The sequence below is a fragment of the Choristoneura fumiferana genome, chromosome 9 (genome assembly GCF_025370935.1).
Source record: "Choristoneura fumiferana chromosome 9, NRCan_CFum_1, whole genome shotgun sequence".
Lineage (NCBI taxonomy): Eukaryota > Metazoa > Arthropoda > Insecta > Lepidoptera > Tortricidae > Choristoneura > Choristoneura fumiferana.
Window position 1 is genome coordinate 5,902,967 of NC_133480.1, and position 21,500 is coordinate 5,924,466.

General features: G+C 37.7%; 1 protein-coding gene across 1 annotated transcript in view; it reads right to left on the bottom strand.

Moving 5' to 3' along the window:
- Positions 1-999: 999 nt before the first annotated feature.
- Positions 1,000-21,500, bottom strand: part of LOC141431060 (cytochrome P450 4C1-like) — a 23,093-nt gene continuing 2,592 nt past the window's right edge. Inside the window, exons 2-11 of the mRNA XM_074092034.1 lie at positions 17,301-17,461; positions 11,117-11,223; positions 9,862-9,952; positions 8,495-8,680; positions 7,796-7,871; positions 6,574-6,883; positions 5,969-6,037; positions 4,734-4,902; positions 3,831-4,001; positions 1,000-2,649 (exon numbers count right to left, since the gene is read on the bottom strand). Coding sequence (XP_073948135.1) covers positions 2,477-2,649; positions 3,831-4,001; positions 4,734-4,902; positions 5,969-6,037; positions 6,574-6,883; positions 7,796-7,871; positions 8,495-8,680; positions 9,862-9,952; positions 11,117-11,223; positions 17,301-17,460 — 1,512 coding nt within the window. The 5' untranslated portion in view covers position 17,461 and the 3' untranslated portion in view covers positions 1,000-2,476. The remainder of the gene's footprint in view (positions 2,650-3,830; positions 4,002-4,733; positions 4,903-5,968; positions 6,038-6,573; positions 6,884-7,795; positions 7,872-8,494; positions 8,681-9,861; positions 9,953-11,116; positions 11,224-17,300; positions 17,462-21,500) is intronic.

A 21,500-nucleotide genomic window follows, 5' to 3' on the forward strand; every position in this document is an offset into this window, starting at 1 on the left:
ATTTTTTCGTAATGGCTACGGAACCCTATTTTGGGCGTGTCCGACACGCTCTTGGCCGTTTTTTTTAGCTTTTCTTTAGCAGTTTCCGAATTAAGCTGGCATTTCTTGACACAGTCACACTGGCAACTTAGCATGAGAGCATAATATAGGCCAAGAACAACAACAGATGATGCGAATTTCCCAATCTTGGCCCGATTGCATAACAAAGTACAAGCTAATATTATTAGCGATTTTGTATTGAAATTCACTAATACTATTAGCTTGTACTTTATCATGCAATTGGGCCCTTGAGGACATTATAGTATGTATTTGTTACAAAAAAAATGTGACGTAACGCGTAGTTTTAAAACCCCCCTCCCGCCCCCGTAAAGCATCGTAAGTTCTTACTCTTGCCGTCCCGCTAATAGTAGCTAGTATTTTCGAATAATCGAATTTCGTACGTACTTTAAAGTGGGTAGGTAAAATAAAGTATAAGTAAATAAAAATTCAAGAAAAATATAATACAATATTTAATTTTTAATAATAAATAAATAAAAAGTCACTTGAGACCACAATCAAACCTTCACCTCTTCACCTCTTAATTATCTCTATTTTTTTTCTATGTTCTCTTCATAATACTACTATTCTATTTCATTGTACTTGGTGGTGGAGAAAACAAATAAAATTCTTATTCTTATTCTTATAATTATTTCAGAAAAAGGTTTACAATATCTGCTTCAAGGCAAGACTGGCATATTGTCGATAAATTCAATGACACTGCAATGCAAATGCCGCATACCTGACACTAAGGGGCTGTTTCACCATCCATTGAATAATTTTAACTGACGGATAAATGTGATGCCGTCTCTGTTTGTTTTGTTCGAATAGACGGAGACGGCATCACTAATATTATAAATCTGCTAAATATTACTAGCGTGCTGATAAGTCCCGTATTGAACTGTGAACCTTACTGGTTCAACACTCAGAAGTAAGGAGTTTGAATGCAGAAACACTCAGCAGTATTGGAAAACAGTTTTATTGTTTAAAAGTTACAACAGTACAACTTAGTACTCCGAAATTAATGAGGGCTATCGCGTATGAATTCGCCACTAGAGGCGCTAGTGTAGCGTGAGGTCTCCGAAATGTCAAATCTCATAGTTTTTGGGTGAGCTACGCGGGTTTATTTATAATTAGAATAATTTTGTGAATATTTTGCAATATCTGAAATTAATTATGGCAAATATGCGTTCCAGGGCAATGAATGTCTGCGTTTTGAGACAGTTTTGTCTTTCGGAAACCTTTGTCCTCCCTTTTTTCCGAACAAAACGGGGACTATGCAACACCGTGGCATGCTCGGTATTTTTATGGTACGGTTTTATGGTGTATTAAATATGATTTTAATCTAAACTTTGTTTTCACGCCCGTAATAACAGACTTTGAAAGCCATACTTAACTTAAAAACCTCACGCAACAATGCGCCATCTAGTGAGACAAAAAATGATAGCCCTCATTGACTAGCCCTCATGCTGAAAAACGAATGTTCCAGCATACCATCGTAGGCCGTCTGTCAAATCTCTTTCCCGCCATTTTACTTGCTTGTGATTGGTCGTCGATAAGTGTCATCCCTCGACCGATCACAAGAAACCAACACAACTATTTTTAATAAAAATGGCTTAGAAAATTAACCAATATGTTAATATTAACTAATATTTAAATATTTATAACAGAACTATGTAAAGTTTAATATAAAATACCAATTATATAAAGCTAACAATAATAATATTTATAATATAAATCACATAAATAAAATAAAGCGGCCTCGTGTAAACGTTCATCTTACTCGGACTGTAAATTGAATAAAGGTATTTTAACCTAAACTTTGACTTAATAATAATATTAATAATAATAAAACTCTTTATTGCCAAAGTATAAACAAGTGGATACAAAATACGCATATTATAATTAGGTACAAAATAGGTCTACACCTTGACAATGGGTGCCGGTCTCAGCAAATGCTGGCTTTAGTTACCAGCGCTGGTTTTCAGCCCGGACCCTTTGGCAGGGGTGGCCGTAACTAATACTAAGTATTTAATTTAATACTAAGTATTTATTAAGTATTTCATCAGCATCCAAAAACTAAAATTTAGTAGGTACAACACTAGGAATCAGAGACGTACCAAGTAAAAACTCGTTTTTTTTTAACTGGCCGCCAATAATAACAAGTACTTATTTCAAAGGTTATTCTTTTATTTTTTTTATTCAGAAAGAATCGAACAGTCACATTGGTAAACAGTCACATTAGTAAGTACAAACAGTCACATTGGTTATAACTTATAATACACTGTACGTACACAGTGAGGTCTTACACAGCTAAATAAATCACGCATCTATTCACTCTTCTGGTTTCCCGGCAAAAAGTTGACTCCGTGCTACTGTTCTGTTTGAGGTTTCACTCAACTCAACATGTACTATTGCCTGTAAACGTAACCCATGATAATCAATTTTGTATTACATTTCTTGGGTGCAGCTGGACTGGGTAACCGTTGACGGAGGCGACTGAAACGGCCATCACAAGCCTCATGTCTTCATATCTCTCTGGAGACGTCAGTCTGAACTCACGCAGGATCTTTACACTGACGGTCTTCACCAGTTTCGTGCCGAAGTACCTTCCTGAAAAAAGATGAAGATGTTAATCCAAAGGTTCGATTGATGTCTACACTTTGTGGCGGCTTACAAATTAGTAGTGGAGAAGCAAAGTAATGTTTAACGTGTCTCTACCCTCTTTGTAGAGACGAATATAAAACGTGTAACCTATGTATAGTCAAGGAAACTGAATCACGTACCTACCAGGGTGGAACCTTTGTGCCTACTAGTGTCATGTTGACATCCCTTACATCTGCCAAAGAAATCAGCGAGATCTATATATATAAAATTCAAAGTCCTGACTGACTGAGTGTTGATATATCAACGCACAGCCCAAACCACTGGACCTAGAGACTTGAAATTTTACACATAGATACCTTATACAATACATGTAGGTCCACTAAGGAAGGATTTTTGTAAATTCCCACGGGAACGGGAAAAATCAGGATTAATATATTCGATTCCGAGTGACCCTATCTCAGTAACTATAATATCTAGACTTCAAATTTGATACACAAGTAGGTATTACATTAATTAAAACATTGTAGGTAGAGTCATTAATGTCTAATTTTGTCAAAATCACGCGTCTGATGGCTGACTAGGTATAATTTCAGGATTTCTGGCAATTCCCACGGGATAAGGAAAAAGCTGGATTTTTAAATTCAGTTCAACGAAATCCTATGAACAATAATTACTAGACTCTTCAAATTTGGCATAGAAGTAGGTGACTATAATAATAAAACATTTTTTAAAGGATTTTTGGAAGTTCCCACGGGATAAGGAAAAAACGGGATTTATATTCAGTTCAACGGGATGGATTTTTCGTTTTACTAGTCGTCGAAAACTGAAATTTAGCAATTAGGTTCCTTGGGGGGCGTAGGGGAGCACTAAGTATAAAAGGATTTCCCGAAATTTAAATCACTAAATTTAAAACATGAAAATTGGCTCGTGTTCTTCATAAAAAGTTAATGAACGTTTTTCATGATTTCCAAGGGAATTTAGTAACGGAATTTTGATTCAACGGGTGGATTTAAGGATGACAAAGGCTAGTTTTCTGGTAAAACTCTTTCTTGAACATGAAACTACCGTGAGACTCACTCATATTAAATGATATTGTAACGGATAACTCACGTCTTAAATGTCGAGCTAAACTCGATTTAAGACGTGAGTTATCCGTTACAATATCATTTAATAAAACTCTTTCTTACCTAAACAATCCATTGGTCCGTGACTAAATGGTAAATAGGCCTCTGGAATCGGTTTACAAGGTTCAAACCGCTCTGGGTTAAATGCGTTCGGATTCTCCCAATACCTCTTGTCACGCTGCATGTGGAATATTGGGATGACAAGCGAGCAGCCTGCTGGCAGGGTCACGTTTCCTGTTAAGACCGATGTTACTGACTGGCTCATCAAAGATCAACAAACAAAAGTAATACTTATGAATACCTAATTATTTCAAGAGACTGTGATAAAACAACGAATTCCCATGTTAAGCTGCATCTTTTAGGAAGAGAATTATACCAGGGCCCAATTAGCATAACAAATTACAGTTGTTAATACTTACTATTAGTTTGTCATTTGTTATGAAATTGGGCCCAGGTGTGGCACACAGACGATATAAAGCTAGCTAGAGGGAACTGCTGATATTTGATAAGTCGTAATCAGATAAATTGTTTTAAATTAGCTACAGCAATCTCCAAAATATCAAGAACGAGTCAGATTAGGTGCACAACTTTAAGGCGCAAGTTGAAGTATCTCAATTAGGTGCTTAGGAAGGAACGGTAGCTGCAGAACTACAGCAGCGAATATCTTTCCACTTTTTTCATTGTTATCTTGGCCGTCAGTTTCTTGTACTCCCTTGTACCCCCGATGCCTGTTCACTTCCATGTGTTCTGCAGTCACGATGTCGCCCTTCGCGCAGAGCGTCTCTTTTCCTTCACTTTTCACATGATTATTACCTGTTGATACCAACTGGAGTGGACAGGCATCTCCTTCGAAGAGTTACAAATAGAGAAGAGAACAGATACTGACGGCCAACCTTCCTCAGGACTGATGGGGCACTAGAAGAAGAATAATTCAATGCAATACAATAATAACTATTGTTCACTTACGTAGCTTGATGTCTTCAGTGAGCGTTCTTTGCAGCATCACTCCAATGGGGAAGAGTCGGATCACTTCTTTGAATACCATATCCAGATACGTCATCTGTTTGATATGTTCGTCCGTTACATCTTTCTCGTTGGCGTCAAGGACGTCTTGTATTTCTGCGTAAAGTTTTTCCTGTTAAACAAAGAAGAGCTGTGTTATGAAGGGAATGAAAGGACTCAACATAATTTTAGGGCTAGCTTTCCATCAGAATTGGTTATTATGGTAATAGAGTGATTTGAGGTGCCATAAATAAGGTGCTTATAATCTTCGCTAACCAACGCTCGAGAACCGGGTCCAGGAGTAAATACCTACTCTCAACGGGCAAAATCGTGTTTTGTGAGGAGAAGGAACAAGATGCCATCGGACATATTGGGTACTGCAGCATTACAACGCTGCATTAGTGTAGCTTCTTGCATACTTTTCGGTCGTTATCCAGGCGTTTTCACTAGCCGGTTTTGAGCTGGCTGTTAATGTTCTAATGCTATGTAGTTGATTTTTGGTTTGAATTTTGAAATTTAAATTCTGTGTTTTGATAGTTCTTTCGGCGTTTTTGTTTCGGATTCATTCCTTGAACATTTGTTGCTGAGTGCGGAGCATACATCTCTATTGAAGTGAATTTTTTATTATAATAGTCTCCAGTGATCAGTTTTGGTGTTTGTGCTGTTTGACCAGTGCTCAATTTCTTTTCCACTGTTCATATCAGTTTTTTTACCGTTCCGCCTCGCAACACGTGCTCCTTGGCTGTGATTTTTATATATAACATTTGGTTTGGTTTTTTATAAAAAAATATATTGTGTTTGTGATTTTTTCCCTTTATTGTGCAGTTTAAAATTTAATAAATAATATATTGAAATCTAAATTGTACGTTGTTTAATTTGTACAGCCTGACTAGGGTCTACGGGCACCTTAAGTGCTCTTGGGCCTTTAGTTTTGCTGCAGTACATACAACGGAAAAAACGCACTGCAGGGTTTTTAATAGGAAATAAGTACCTAAATTAACAATTTACTACGATTTTCGGGGGTTAATTCCAAAAAAGATCAGGAACCAGTGATCTCATTGGACACATTCAAATCAATGGTCCTTTATCAGTTCATCTGTTTATTCTCTCGCGTCTTGCATTAGAAAAGTGTTTATACGAGCTTTACATAATTTTGAAAGTAATTTAAACTGTATGTTTTTATAATAACCTCGGCTTACCTGGCATTCTGGATGATACGCCATCATCTGTAGTAAATAGGACGTTATTTTGGCAGTAGCTTCCTGACTCTGAAAGCATAAAACAGAATAGGTTGATGCGGAAGTATGGCCATTAAATAACAGAACGCCGGCCAGAAATTAGGCTGACAGCGAAAACATTTTCTGACTCGCCCTTACTTATGACTTTGACCGGTGCTGCGTCTGTCTGTCAGTTTAATTTCGATAGATAAGTAGATAATGTCTCTAACGATGGGCTGATTTGAATGATTATTTCGTGAGCAACAGAAGTTTTCTCAGTGTTTCAAACTTCATTGAAATTATTCGAGCTCTTAAATATTAAGATCTTCTAACATCTAAGATCTACATTTCGGCTACATGTACACGGAAAAAAAGGATTTCTTTGACCAAGAATATTGTTTAAATCCAAGTAATTATTTTCTTTAAGTAAGATTTTTACCCACGACAATATTTGTCTTCATCCAATACAATATGGCGTCCGGCTATGTACAAAATATTATTATCTTGACCAAGGGTATGTTGCCTTAATCTAAGACATCCTTTTTTCCGTGTACATAAATTGAGTAGGTAGATAAAAATATACATACCGAAGTGAAGGCAGTGAATAATTCCTTTAAAATTTCATCGTACTCCGGTATTTGGTTGGACAGAACCAATCTGTCCACGACGCTGAGTTCTGTGTTGCTTTTTTCGTCACTTTTTGAGTCCAGAAGCTCTCTTTTTTTTTCATCGGTCATAGTTTCAAGAATTTTTAGCCGGAGCCGAACAATTGAGTCTCCTAAGTCAAGCATCTTCTTGATAAATACTTGTTGCTGATGATAGAGCTTTGTCAAGTAATATAATAGGTCAATCTGGAGGTACCACTTCGTCATCCTCTTGAAAACGATCAAGTACTGGCTGGAATTTGAACAAAAAGTGAATGAGTAAAGAACAAACCATGGTAGTGATAAAATCATGGTTTAACCGAGCGAGTCATGACTTTTCAGATAACACAACAAACCGGTTTTGTTCGACATATAATACTTATACTCAACTCACTCCTACGAGATAAGTCTATAAAAGTGATTACTATGAGTCTAGCTTCTCTTTAGATCGATAAAAATAGGTATAAAAATTAAGTGGTTAAGTTGAACTGAAATAGTTTTATCTATTTCTTTCATTTTATTTTGTTATGATATATTTTTGCCTTTGCGAATAAATATTCTTTTCAAAAAAAATGGCGCGCCCGGTGCCCTGTAGTACCTGGCGCCACGGGCAGCCGCCCCGCGTCACCCCCATCCACCCTAGACAGCACTGTGAAAAGGTTTTAGCCTTGCACGTGATTCTGTTTCCTTGACTGTACAGTCACCTGCATTAATATCTGCCGCAGCGGAGCGTGCAAAAATATCTGACACGTCCTACTGGCCCTAGAAATAGAGTCGTATCAGATATTAACGCACGCTTTGTTGAGTCAGGGGTCCATATCGGTTCGCAAACTTGTTGAAAGCCCGAATGTAATGTTTGTCAGAACGATCGTTTGTTATAACTCTTTTTCTCTGAATCCAATAATAAATAATTGTTCAGAATTGTTATAAGACAAACCCAACCTAACCTATACTTGTCTATAGGATGAACATTTAACCACTTTTGACAAAATTAAGGTTTTAGTGGGAAAAAAATTATGACAAACGATGATTCGGACAAACGTTACAGTATGACTAGCGAAGAGTATGAGAACTTTGGCGCCCCCGTTGTGTCAGATATTGGTGCTGGTGACTGTACTGAATCACTTGTCTTAAGGTGAAATAACGAACTTGTTGTCGTACTTACTCATGGGATTCAGTGATGACAGCTTCCAAGTAAGGTAATTTTAACGTTTGTTCTCTTGTTAACCCCATTAGTGTTTCTGATACAAAACAAAATTATTCAATTAGAGACTGCCATTGAGGAAAGAAACAATCTCATCAAAAACACAAATGTGAAATGAGAGCCAAGTTCAATATTATGATTATACTCGTAAGACTTGGTTGTTGACTTCAACGACAAAAGAAGTGAGATCTAAATGGGTGCCAAGTTCAATGGTCAGACTTAGAATAATATATTGAAGCCTAGATAAGTAGCCTAGTCTGACTTGACTAGTTCTCATATACGAATTATGTATTATTAAGTACCTACTAAAACGGTCACGGAAGAGCACTACGTTCGCTGGCTAGTTTCTTCTAAATGGCTAGCTGATAGGTTTCGGAAGAATAAAATAAGAACTTACAGCTTTAGAACTTGCGAAGGCTTTAATTATAATTTATGTTATAAATTAAATATGTTTGTGATTTTAGTAGTATTCTGATGTTTTACCCCTTTTTTTACCATCCATTGATTATATTTATTGGACGAATAAATGTGATGCCGTCTCTGTTTGTTTTGTTCGAATAGACGGAGATGTCATCACATTTATCCGTCAAATAAAATTAATCAATGGGTGGTGAAACAGACCCTTTGTCTACTTGTAGTCTAGTAAAAGGCGTAACTCACGACAAACAGTATAAGTGGTGCCTCTCACGATGTCGTCGTAAATGTCAAAGGTCTTTCCCTCCGGAATTTTCTTCAGCCTCTCCACAGTCACGTCGGCTTCCTGGTTGAAGACCACCTCGTAGCTCTGCACCGCTCGTCGGCCGTAGTTCGGGATAACCACCTTCCTGCGCTTGCGCCATACCGGGCCTGCGTACAACAGTATTCACTTTGAAGCTGTTCCAGCCTTCGCAGGTGGGGATGGAGTCAAACAGCTTGTATGTTAACTGAATTTATTTCAGTTTAGAAAATGAAGCGAAAAGAAGGGGTGAACTTCGTTGCGCATGCGCATAAAGTCAAGCAGCGCCCTTTACAATACTTAGAACTAAAAATATTTATAATCACGTCCTCTGTGGGTCGTGTCTTAAAGCTTCTTGCTTTCTAGCTTTGGTAAAAGGATCTAGCGAGTTAGTTATGAAAGCGTCACATAGATGGCGCTTGAACAGAAGCAGTGTAGCAATATGGCTAAAGATCTGGTTTTATAGGATAGCTTTACCGTCGTAAGGGCTTACGCTAGCTGACGCGGTTTGCACGGAGCGGGTGGACACCTATTGAAAAATAGTATATAGGCATGAGCAGCGTTAAGTCACGTGCGCCTGCTCCTTGCACCCGAGCCAGCTAGCGTTGGCCCTATCTCTGGTACCCAGCAGTTCAGTCCATCGTTTTGGTTTTCAGTCATTCGCATAATACTTAATTTTCATCAGTCCAGACTCCAGACCATCAGCCCGTCAGTCCAAGAGGGTAACACGATAATTCTCTCGTCATTCTGACCGGAATGATGGATTGGCTGACGCCGTAATTAGCATGCAAATCAACGTCTATATCTATACAGTGCAGGTCATTATTTTTTATCAGGCGTCCACCCGCTCCGTGCAAACCGCGTCAGCTGGCGCTAATTATAAATACTTAATAAAATAATAATAAGATTGTTCAACGAGGGACTAAAACAAGCCATTATTACACGACGAGGGTGGCTATAGTTTGAGTGGCATTATGGTTGTTTATTCTCGCGTTAAACACTCTACTTAAAAAACAATGTTTTGTTCAGAATTACAATATTACTATTGAAAAACGTACGCTCGACTAATGGGCAGGCCATCTGCTCATAATTCAAATAAGTAGAAAAAAGAATTGTTGCACGGTTTTACTTTTCTTTTATTGTTTATGAAGTGACGCTTTAAAAGCTTGCATATTTAGCCAACAGTTTCAAAATTGAAAACAATTTTAAAACTAATTGGACTATGCATACAAAAAAGAATTAATCCTTAATATAATTAAATAGATACATATTCGTTATCATTAATTGTGTTTCACGAAATTAACTAACTAACCTGAACCACTGAGGATGCCTTGTCCACAATAGTCGGTCATGTACTTGTACTGTGGCCCCTTTGTACTGGTTTTATTATTTGAAAGAAGACTCTGAAAATTTTAAATATATTGAACAAAGGCACGAAGCATAAAAACTGGTCAAGGATTGAGACACAATTAACAACATAAGCCTCCTTCCGGCAGTCGGATAAAAATATAACGCATGTTCAGTCGAGGGCGTAAATATCTATACAGCCGGAGTCAAATACGAGTGTATATAAACACCAACCTCATGTTTAGTGGCATAGAGGTGCATAGATATGATACATATTTTTGACGCCTTGGTAATATAGGAACATACATAATATATTATTTATGAGAAAGTAAAACATTTATTCGTGACAATATAAGGTTTAAAAAAAGCGATAAACGGGAACAGAAGCAAATTGTCACATGATGTCGACCTTGCAGCCGACGCTGGACTTCCGTTATGACTTATGATCCATCAGAAATTTTGAAAAGCGCTCTTTCGGACTTTTTCCAGCACCGGCACATAAAATATCTTGTAAATACGGTCGGTTCCTTAACTTATGTACAGTCACCAGCATAAATATATGACTATGGACAGCACTGCAAAAACATGTCATCACTGTTGAAAGGCATATATATATGACGATCTAACACGGTATAAGTATGTGATGATTTGTGGCCGGTATAAATATAGTTTTTTGGTAACAGCATAAGTATCTGACATCGGGCTGCTTAAAAATATCTGATATTGCACAAAATCAAAATTATGTAATCCACTATCAGCATAAACGTTTGACTTTATTTCATTGCATTATAGTAACGGAAATACAGCTAAACCTAGGTGTTCAATATCAGATATTTTTAAGCAGCCCGGTGTCAGATACTTATGCCGTTACCAAAAAACTATATTTATACCGGCCACAAATCATCACATACTTATACCGTGTTAGATCGTCATATATATATGCCTTCCACCAATGATCAGATATTTTTGCAGGCCGTCGATGGTCACATCTTAATGCTGGTGACTGTACTTATTCACTTTTTTATACTACGAGTAAGAGTATGAGTAACCTATACTTATCCACTTTTCTATGCAACTAGTATGAAAAAGTTAGGGCATCAAATTGTACGCTGTACTATTACGCTACAACAGTTACAACAGAAGTTTTCATTCAATAACGCCTTGCTGTCAAAAAAGGTTAAGCTGCTATAGTGTTCTGTTATACTACTGATTTTCCTTACCTTGGCTTCTTCAGGATCACTGACGATGACGTTTAAGTCAGGGCCGAGCCAAAACCGAAACACGTCCCCATATTGCTGTCTCATTTCGCCAATCACGTCTGATATACCTGGTGTGATGAGAACGGTATAATATTACAAACATGATAATTGAGTATTTTTCTGGCTCAAAAATAGTAGATACGAAATGGAATGGAATGAAATGGTATGGAATGGTAGAAACGAGCATAAAACGAGCCATTTTACCCGAGACTCGAAACGTTCATATATCCTCGAAATCCTCCTGAATAGACACGTCGAGGGAAAATGTTTTTAATGCTCGAGTTTTACACTACTTTTTACTCCGATTGAGAGGAAATTAAATAGCAACAGTGGAAACAATAATTGTTCCATATCGAAAATACAAACTGAGACATGGATGCACAGAAAAACCAGAAAAGAGACCAGCGCTGGGAATCGAACCCAGGTCCTCAGCAAACCGTGCTGCGTGCTATAACCCCTACACCACCGCTGGACAGGAATCTAGACACGCAACAAAAACAAACAAACACACAACAAACAACAAAACAAAGAAACAAATAACAAAAACACAACAAACAAAAACAACAACAACAAAGAAGAACAAATAACAAAAACAACAAATTTGGAGTTGAAATAAAAAATACAAAAAGACTCCAAAAAACCAATAATAATTGTTCCCTTACGAGGTACCGTTTATTTTTATGTATTGCTATGTAATTATAAATGTTTCGTTATATTCATTTATTTTGATTGAATTTATTGGTTTTTAGGTTGATATTAATTAAATATAAATAAAAATTTTTGTTCGTGGCTGTTGGCACCAGATTTCTTGGTCTTAGACGAAGATTTTACTTTATGCACTAGAGCATAAAAAGTAATTTTATGTCGCCTAGATCCAGCATAAATACCAACTTTACGAGCATGAGAAGTGAAAAAAATATTCTAGTTAGGCCGTTTTCAGTTAGATTATCAGAAATTATTCGACACACATTTTTTTCTTTTGTCAATCACACAAAAAATTACATAGATAAAACGCGTCAAAGTTTGGGAGTGCGGCCGACATCGGGCTGAATTTTCATTGGCTATAAATCTTCATCTTTTAAGGGTTCCGTACCTAAAAAAGGAAATACGGAACCCATATAGGCTCACTTTGTCTGTCCGTCTGTCCATCTGGCTGTCAGGACCTTTTTCTCGGGAACGAGTGGAGGTATCAAGTTGAAACTAACACCTAATACTTATACCTGCGGCCCCTTGAAGGTGTGATATAATAAGTAAAGCTTCTACATTAACGCAATCAAAAGATACGGCCTTATTTTTCGTACATATCGCAGTGTGGAATGAAAACTTATAGGGTACTTCCCGTAGTCCTAGAATCATGATATGTGGCAAGAAGAAAGCTCTTACAGCACAGTAAGGAAAAAAAACCGAAAATCGCTAATTTGTTGCTATATCACAAAAAAAATGTTTTTTTCTTTACAAACTCATTTCACTCGAAATCGATGTTTTATTTCGACACCCACGGCGTAGATCTACGCGTGGACTACGGTGCACGAGGAACCGACTTCGAACCCTAGAATAGTAATAACGTTTTTTTTTTGTTTTTAACCCCCGACGCAAAAAGACGGGTGTTATAAGTTTGACCGCTATGTGTGCCTGTGTGTGTGTCTGTCTGTCTGTGGCACCGTAGTTCTTAAACGGGTGGACCGATTTGAATGCGGTTTTTTTATTTTATAGCAGGTTTTCTAGCGATGGTTCTTAGACATGTTTTGTCAAAAAGTGTACTTGTATTTATACTTTACGATACAGTCTTTATTTTCTTGCGCATGATCTCTCGGATTTTTATTATTTTTGAGAAAAGCGATTTGACAATACGGCAATCAATTTGACGTCTAGGGGCGAATGGGGAATCGTCCGACACAATCTTACAACAATCTTACACGGTTTTACTTTTACCCTTTACTCGGAACCTTAGAGTCCAACAGGCACTTGGTCAATTTTTAGTGTTATTTCTTAACGTGTTTACTTGTTTTTATAACTTGTCTTATGAGTAGATAAATAAACGGCTTAAAAAAATGTCAATAAACATAGTGAAACTATTTAAAAACACGCTTTAATGGTCAACTTGTCTGACCTCTCAATCATTTCATTAGATTGGATACCATTCTTGGTCATAGCATATACCCTAAGACGATTCTAACAAGCCCAAGGAAGGTTAGGATGTTTTGTCTTGGAGTTCCGGTGCCTAGCTTCCGGCTTCATCATCAGCAGCGCGATGGTACCATATTGCATTCATTGCCATCGGAAGTACGCATAGTCAATACTACAAATTAAACAATAATTATTGTACTTACTAGACAAGCAGAGAACGATATGTTCTTACTACGATTACTTATATGGACAAGGTGATGAAATCAATTTTCTATAAGTAGATTGTTGTGGTGCAAGAGTACTTAGACATTTTATAGTAAATATTTGAAGCGGGTGTGTAATACGGTATTTGACTATTTTGTATATGTTTTATAAATTAAAAATTCACAATGCCTGTTATCGAATAGAGAAACAATTTTTCAGCTACCTTTACAAATAACAAAGTTATAATGGTTTGAAATTCAAGATTAGACAGAGAAAGACATACTGGCATGTGACGTCACACGCCAGTACCGCCATACTTGCTGCATAGAGAAAAGCGTTTGAGAAAGAGACAGGTATACAGATTTTTCAAAAAATCACTATAAATCGAATTTTCAACCAATTAAAATTTTCTCTTCGCTAAACACTATCTGTATATATATATTTTCAAAATAATATTAAGATATGGCAAATTAAGGAGTTGTCAAATACCGTATTATTTGCATAACAACAATGCCGCTAATTTTCACTTTGTAGAGTCAAGGAAACTGAATCACGTACCTACCAGGGTGGAACCTTTTCTTTGGCAGATGTACGGGATGTCATCATGACATAAGCAGGTAGCATAAATGCTTCACCCTGGTTCGTGAATCAGTTTCTTTGACTGTATGTAAATGAAATGCATAACAGAAAACTATAAATTTTTTGGAACCATATATAAATAAATAGTATGATGGCATATAGAATAACGTGCATTTTACATACATTGAAAAGTAAACGAGTAAGAAAAAGTTGTCGGAGCTCTAGAAGCAGAGCTCCTATTTCGCATGGCTGAGGCATTAAGGGCCTTCATAATAATATTTTTTTTAAAGTCATACACAGGACTTAATACGGTATTTGCGTATTTTTTATATTATTATGTTTTATAAATTGAAACTTCACAATACCTGATAACGAATAGAGGAACAATTTTTAAGCTACCTTTACAAATAATAAAGTTACTTATAAAGGTTCGAAATTCAAGATTAGACAGAGAAAGATATACTTGCATTAGTGCCATACTTGCTTCATTAGAGAAAAGCGTTTGAGAAATAGACAGGTATAAATATAGATAAAAAAACATTATAGATCAAATTTTCAACCGATTTAAGTTTTCTCTTCGCTAAACACTGTCTGTATGTTTATATTTTCACAATAATATAAGACATGGCAAATTCAGGAGTTGTCAAATACCGTATCATTATAATATTTTGGGAATCTCGTAAACTGTTCTAATAATTTTGATAAAATTAGCTAAGTCGAGGTTTTCAGGGGCGAACAATCGATTGGTCTTATTTCTGAGATACGCGTGTTATCGACGGAACCCGTTTAGCTCGAGCGCAGCTCGGTCGCCCAGGTACTAAACCAATAAAATGTTAACGACAATTACTGAGTTATGTCGGATACAGCGTGCCCTACATGATTTTTCCTGGTAGAAGTTTTTCCTAGTGAAATCAAGGCTATTTTACACGGTTATTATGTTACAAGACAAAGTGATAAAGACTAGTTGCTTGTAAACCAAGGCTCTAATAAAGGTTTACGGGTTTGATAATTCCGGATTGTGGGTGTTAAACAATTTATTATTTGAGACAACGTAACGAAGAATAAAGCGCGTTCTAGACGATTGTAAACCAAAGTCTCAACAAAGGTGACCTTGGCCAACAGTTCCAAAACTTGTTTTAGAATTTAATACCACGGCTGGATTATTCGAGCGACGGTTGAAAGCGTCTCATTAACCCCCGGCTCAAAAAGAAGGGGGGTTATAAGTTTGACCGCTATGTGCGTCTGTGTGTGACACCGTAGCTCTTAAACGGGTGGACCGATTTGGATGCGGTTTTTTTTATTTGATAACAGGTTTTTTAGCAATGGTTCTTAGACATGTTTTATCAAAATCGGTTAAGCTGTTTTTGAGATATCGAACTTTGAAGTGACAATGTCGGGAGTTTTCAAACTTTTCGTTGGGTAGGTTAGGTTAGGTTAGGTTAAAAGTTCAATATCTCGAAAACGGCTGAACTAATTTTGATGAAACATGTTTAGAACCATCGCTAGAAAATCTGCTTTAAAATAAAAAAAAACCGCATTCAAACCGGTCCACCCGCTTAAGAGCTACGGTGCCACAGATATACAAACAGACACACACACAGATACACATATAGCGGTCAAACTTATAACACCCCTCTTTTTGCGTCGGGGGTAAAAATGAGGCGGTCGAAACGTTCAAATAATCGTTCGGCTGTGTTTCGGCTTCACGCTAGCGAATCAGCGACGCTAACCTACTCCCAAATACGAAAATCGAAGTTCGTATCGTTCCATCTCTCTGACGCTTATACTATTTAATAGGAGTACGAGATTAAAAGGGACGGTACTATACAAATTTCGATTTTCGAATTTCGGATTAGGTCCTCAGTAGCGAAACGCGCCCGTCTGCCAAGGACGTTGAAGGTCATGTTGTAATTTGGTTTACAACTAGAGTCTGCAACTTGCAAGTATGGCAACAAGCCAGGTCACCCCTGTTGAAACGGTGGTTTACAACCATCTGCTAAATAAACTGCTAAAAAACACTGCTAAATGTGGCCAATATCCATTCGCTCGTCTTTTTCTATTGACCCCCGATCCAAAAAGAAGGGTGTTATAAATTTGATGCCACAGTAGACTGTTTGTCTGTCTGATACATGGCAGTTCTCAAACGTATGGACCGAATTCGATGCAGTTTCTTTACGTAAAAGCAAATTTTCTAGCGATGGTTCTTAGCTATGTTTGGTCAAAATCAGTTCAGCCGTTTTTGAGATATTGAACTTTGTCATGACAAGGTTGCTTTTTTTTACTTTTCTAAGCTGGTTAGATTATATCAACTGCTGTCATTTGGGTATCTTCGTGCTTTGGCTGTTAGCGTATTTTTAGCTTTTGAATTTAATGTGTGTGTGAGAGAGAGAGAGAAAAATTTATTTACACATATTCGATACACAAAAATACATTAGAGGGAAAGAATAAAGAAATAACATCGAATAGTAAAAAGTGGGCCCCACTCAGCATAATGCAGATCATTGTCGTCAAAGCTGTTAAGTCGTTATCGAGTGATTGAAGCCCAATATAAAGTGCGTAGATGAGGTAGAGGCACCGACTTCAGACTGGTAGAAAATTATTTTTATGGTTTTTTGTAGTCGGTTCTATTTTTTGTGATAATTTTTTTTTCACGCATTAGAACCGACTACAAAAAAACCATCTAAAATACAATAGTTTAATGTGAACTGCTCTTCAACTTTTACGAAAAATTGCTTTTTCCGATGCAGAGACGTTCATTATTGAGAAGTCCTGGTGCTTAATCACCCGTTCCATTTCACCATATGAATTACGATGAGCTTAAATTGTTTTGCAACTGCGTTAAAGTAATTGAAATTCAACCCGTGAAGTACTTGTTATTGAGTAGTTGCTCATTTGGTCAAATTTGGTCTTCATCATCAGTTCCACTTCACCAAATGATGATTTTCAAGAGCAAATGCACGAGTTACTCCTAAATATATCGAAATAACCATAGCCGTTCCTACAATATTTGAAGAGTTCCCTCGATTTCCTTAGGATCCAATCATCAGATCCGGATTTGATACTTATGGGACCTAATTGAAAGCATTCCTATAAAAACGAAAAAAATAATTCAAATCGGTTCATAAATGACGGAGTTCTGAGGTAACATACAAAAATACAACCGAATTAATAACCTCTTCCTTTTTTGAAGTCGGTTGAACATATAGGAAATAAAAGTAACATTGAAGATACATACGTTCAGGTGGGCCCATGAAACTCAAGGCATTGCCGAGCCCGGGCACCGTGGGTGGGCCAGGGATGTCCCGGGACTTCCGCAGCATGGCCCTGTTCTTGACCCGCCAGGCCACCCAGGAGGCCACTACTGCTGTCAGCACCAGCGACACGAACAGAAACATTCTGGAAATAAATGTGAATGTTGGCTCAATAAATGGTCATTCGAGCGTTTCAACCGTCTCATTTTCGTGGTCACAATTGTTATTTGAAATGTAGAATTTTTATGTGGACTGTAGAGTTTGATGACAGATTCGATTATTAGGTAACGTCCTGTACCTAGTTGTAATTGGCAACTGGAATCTGTAACATAATCTTTTAACTTCCACAAAAAAATAATAATACTAAGACAAGGAGGCGTATTGCCTAACGTTTCTGACGCTCGCGATCGCAATCAAATGACAGATTTCGCATGCAAAAACTGTCATTTGATTGCGATCGCGAGCGCCAGAATCGTTAGGCAATACGGCCTCTGGTCCAGACGGAGCATTTTGCGCGCGAAGGTAGCCGCGCGTAAACACTCGCGCGTTCCCGAGGTACTAGAGCTACAATACACCCCGTAAAACGCTCCGTCTGGCCCGGGTCTTACGGACTAAAGTTTTTTTTACCTAGGTACGAAACTTTGAGCATGAGATATGGTCACCACTACAGAAAACCTTGGTCCTGAAGAAACCGGCAGCCACAACTTATTTACGTACAATGTAGTATTTAGGTCGGCAAGTCTGTGCATTATTAGAGGTAGACTTCCGAGTAGAGCGGCTTCGGCGTCACTAACGCAGCGACAGTAACGCGGCGATAGAGCGATAGTATTATGCAGTACGGAAACGTCGTTCGAACGCAGCGTCACTGTCAGCGTCAGTGTCCCGGCGACAGTGACGCTGCGTTCGAACGTAATACTATCGCTCTGTCGCCGCGTTACTGTCGCTGCGTTAGTGACGCCGGAGCCGCTCTACTCGGAAGTCTACCTTAAATTATAAACACAAGTTCAAAGTTACGACCCCAGCAAGATTCGTAGTCCATAATTATAATTATTATGCCAGGAGTATATTTGTTTACTTATTAATAAATTACTTACACAATTTAACCGTAATAAAAGTTTTTTGTTAAAAATGTCATTTTTACTACAAGCTTTTGCTAACTGCGTTTTCATTTAAACTACAGTTCCGTACCAAATTTCAATTCGCAAAACACTTAATTAACAAAAAAAGTAATACAATTTATTTACGATCAAAAAAAGATAAATATTTAGGGTTTTTATCCTTGTTTCCCTAAAGCGATGGAACACCACACCTCGAACATTCGACGAACGAACGTCGACGGCGCGTTAAAAAAAAATGAGATGTGGAAAGACTTAAAGATACACACGTCCCCAAATTATACATTGCTCTAAGTAATTGCCCTCTTTTGAAAAACAAAAGTTGATGCGCGACTCGTATTTGGTCAGTTTCATTAAAACGCGTGCCAAAGTTCTAATAAACACGAAGTCTTCCGTCATATTCACCATTAGTACAGTCACCAGCACCAAATATGTGACAGACGAAGCGTGCATAAATATCTGATACGACTCTAGCGCCGGTAAGACGTGTTAGATATTTTTGCGCGCTCCGCTGTGGCAGATATTAATGCAGGTGATTGTTCCGAATAAATAGACCATGGTAGCTTACAGCTCATGACATCAGTCTAAAATGTATTTTTCCTCAAGGATGTGAACTTGGGCCTCTCTGATTTGAGTAACTTACATTCAGGACACGAGTAAATAACCACGGCCCGCTGTTGCATACAAAATACAAGATTATGTCCATGACCATTAAAAACCGGATGGTTTTGCAACAACCGGTCAGATGGATCGTAAACATTAGCAAAATTAAATCAAACTAGCATGTTTTTTTGGCGCTCGCATAGGAAGATTGTAACTGCCCATACTAAACAACTGAACTGATGATGATGATTCTTGCTACTGATACTTATATCTATCTTGTACTTACAACTAAATTAATTATTTAACATACCTACTTATCAGTAAAACTTAACAGCTTAATGTTTATCTAACTAGTAAAACTTTGTTCAGGTAAATACTCCTACTTATGAATATTAGTTAAAGTTAAGATTATTATTATTAGGATCACGGAACAGACGAAACAAGACGTCGAGAGACATGCTTAATGTGTAACTCAGCACAAGTACTCGCGTTGCGTCAATTGCTGTCGAATTTAAAAGCCGTAGGTTCTCGTAGCAGTTCAGTCGTGTTGAATCTAAAACACAGAATATAGTAGTTCTAAAGGCTGTCGTATTGTTTTATTTCGAAATGCAATATTTTAGAGACATCAATCGGGCAATGGCTCCATTTTTATAAACAGCTGTTCAGCTGCAGGAAACTGAATCAAATGTGGAACTTTTGTGCTACTAATGTCATGTTAACATCCTATTAGGTAGGTACATCTGCCAAAGAAATCTCAGCGAAATTGATTATGAAAAGCATCCACGCTTCCACACGAGATAAACTAGGTTGTCTGGTTTTTATTTAAACCTGAAACTGGTTTCTTCATGAAATAGGGCTCGGTCATTTCCTTCTAGCCAAAACGCCCCACAAGAATAGGTTGGGGATCGAGTACTCCCGATTGCCCCCTCACGGAGAGGAGGACCCGGGTTAGACCGGAGCGGATGCCGTGGTGTTTCCTAGTGCTCCCATTCCATCCGCATACTTTGCTGGTGAGGGAATACCGGTGGGTTTTTAATGGATAGGCCTCCCCCTTCCTTCCTTCCCAATCTAGAAGGAAGGAAGGGGGAGGAGAGTCCATACAGTGCGTAACGCATTTCCCACCGCAAAAAAAATATTATTAGCATCGACATCTCGTCACTACTTTTAAAAAACTCGTAGCTCAAAATAGATAATTTTTCTGAGTGAACTTTATAGACATTACATCAAGGTTCAATTTTGGTGACATATTGATACAGATATCTGTATCGTAATGAGATTTCATACATCATTACAGCACCGGGGCGCGCCGCGACGGGCGCACGAGCAGCAGCCTGCAGGTCGTCGCGCGCGCAGCGGGCGCGGCTCGTGGGGCAGACATACTCGTACCTAGTTCTCGTTAATGCAGGTCATTCTCAATGGTTCTTGAAAACATGACAGAGGATTTAATATATGGATGTAGATAAAATATTGTATGCAACTGTACGTAATTAGCTCTTAAAACACTCATGTGACCCTATTATGAAACGCTATGCTTCGTTTCATAAAACTTTACCCCTATTACGATACAGTTGCATAAATAACTATTAGCAGCTACCCGTGACTCCATCCGAGTAGAATTCGGTGATTGCTATCCCGCGGGAACTACCTATGCAATTTTCCGTAATAAAAACTAACATATGTCCTTCCCCGGGACTCAAACTATGTGTAAGCATACCGAATTTAATCGAAATCGGTACAGCGGTTTACACGTGAACGAAGTAACAAACAAACAGACTTAGAACTTTTGCATTTATAATATTAGTGGGATAGCCTTAAGAATGTTTGTGAACATGCACATGGAGGTGCGACGGTACTCTAGTTCTAAGACTCGATTAAAAAGCTCTATTTGCTTATTTTAATGATTGCGAAGTTTTTGTGAAGGTTAATAGATGTGAATGTTAGATCAGTTTAAAAATATTTTGCAAGAAAACATCGCCATTGTTACGACATAGGAATGTTGATATTGCAACCAACCGGAACATACTCGTATGTTTAGAATTATACTTAGTATATAGGTACATTTCAAAGGCTGACTGGCAGAGATCCCTGCAGGGATAAGTCCGCCTCTGTACTTAACACTTTTCTTTTATTTATGTAACCTTTTGTTTTTCCTTTTTGTACAATAAGAGTAAAAAACAAACAAACAAACATTTTACCCTTTTGACATAATTATGTAAGATAGCTTTTGCCCGCGGCTTCGCTCGCGTTAAATTTGGGGTTACATACATTTTACTTTCTGCGATTCTTTTTTCGTGTTTGATTGATTTTTCGGAGGATAGGATGGAAATACAAATACAGACTGACGTTGTTTTAGACAGATGATGAAAATTATGGAATTTAAAAATGAACCCTACGTACTCGTACGTAATTTACTTTCAAATTAATTCGTACCGACCTATAAAACCCGAGTTCCGCTGATTCAGGGTG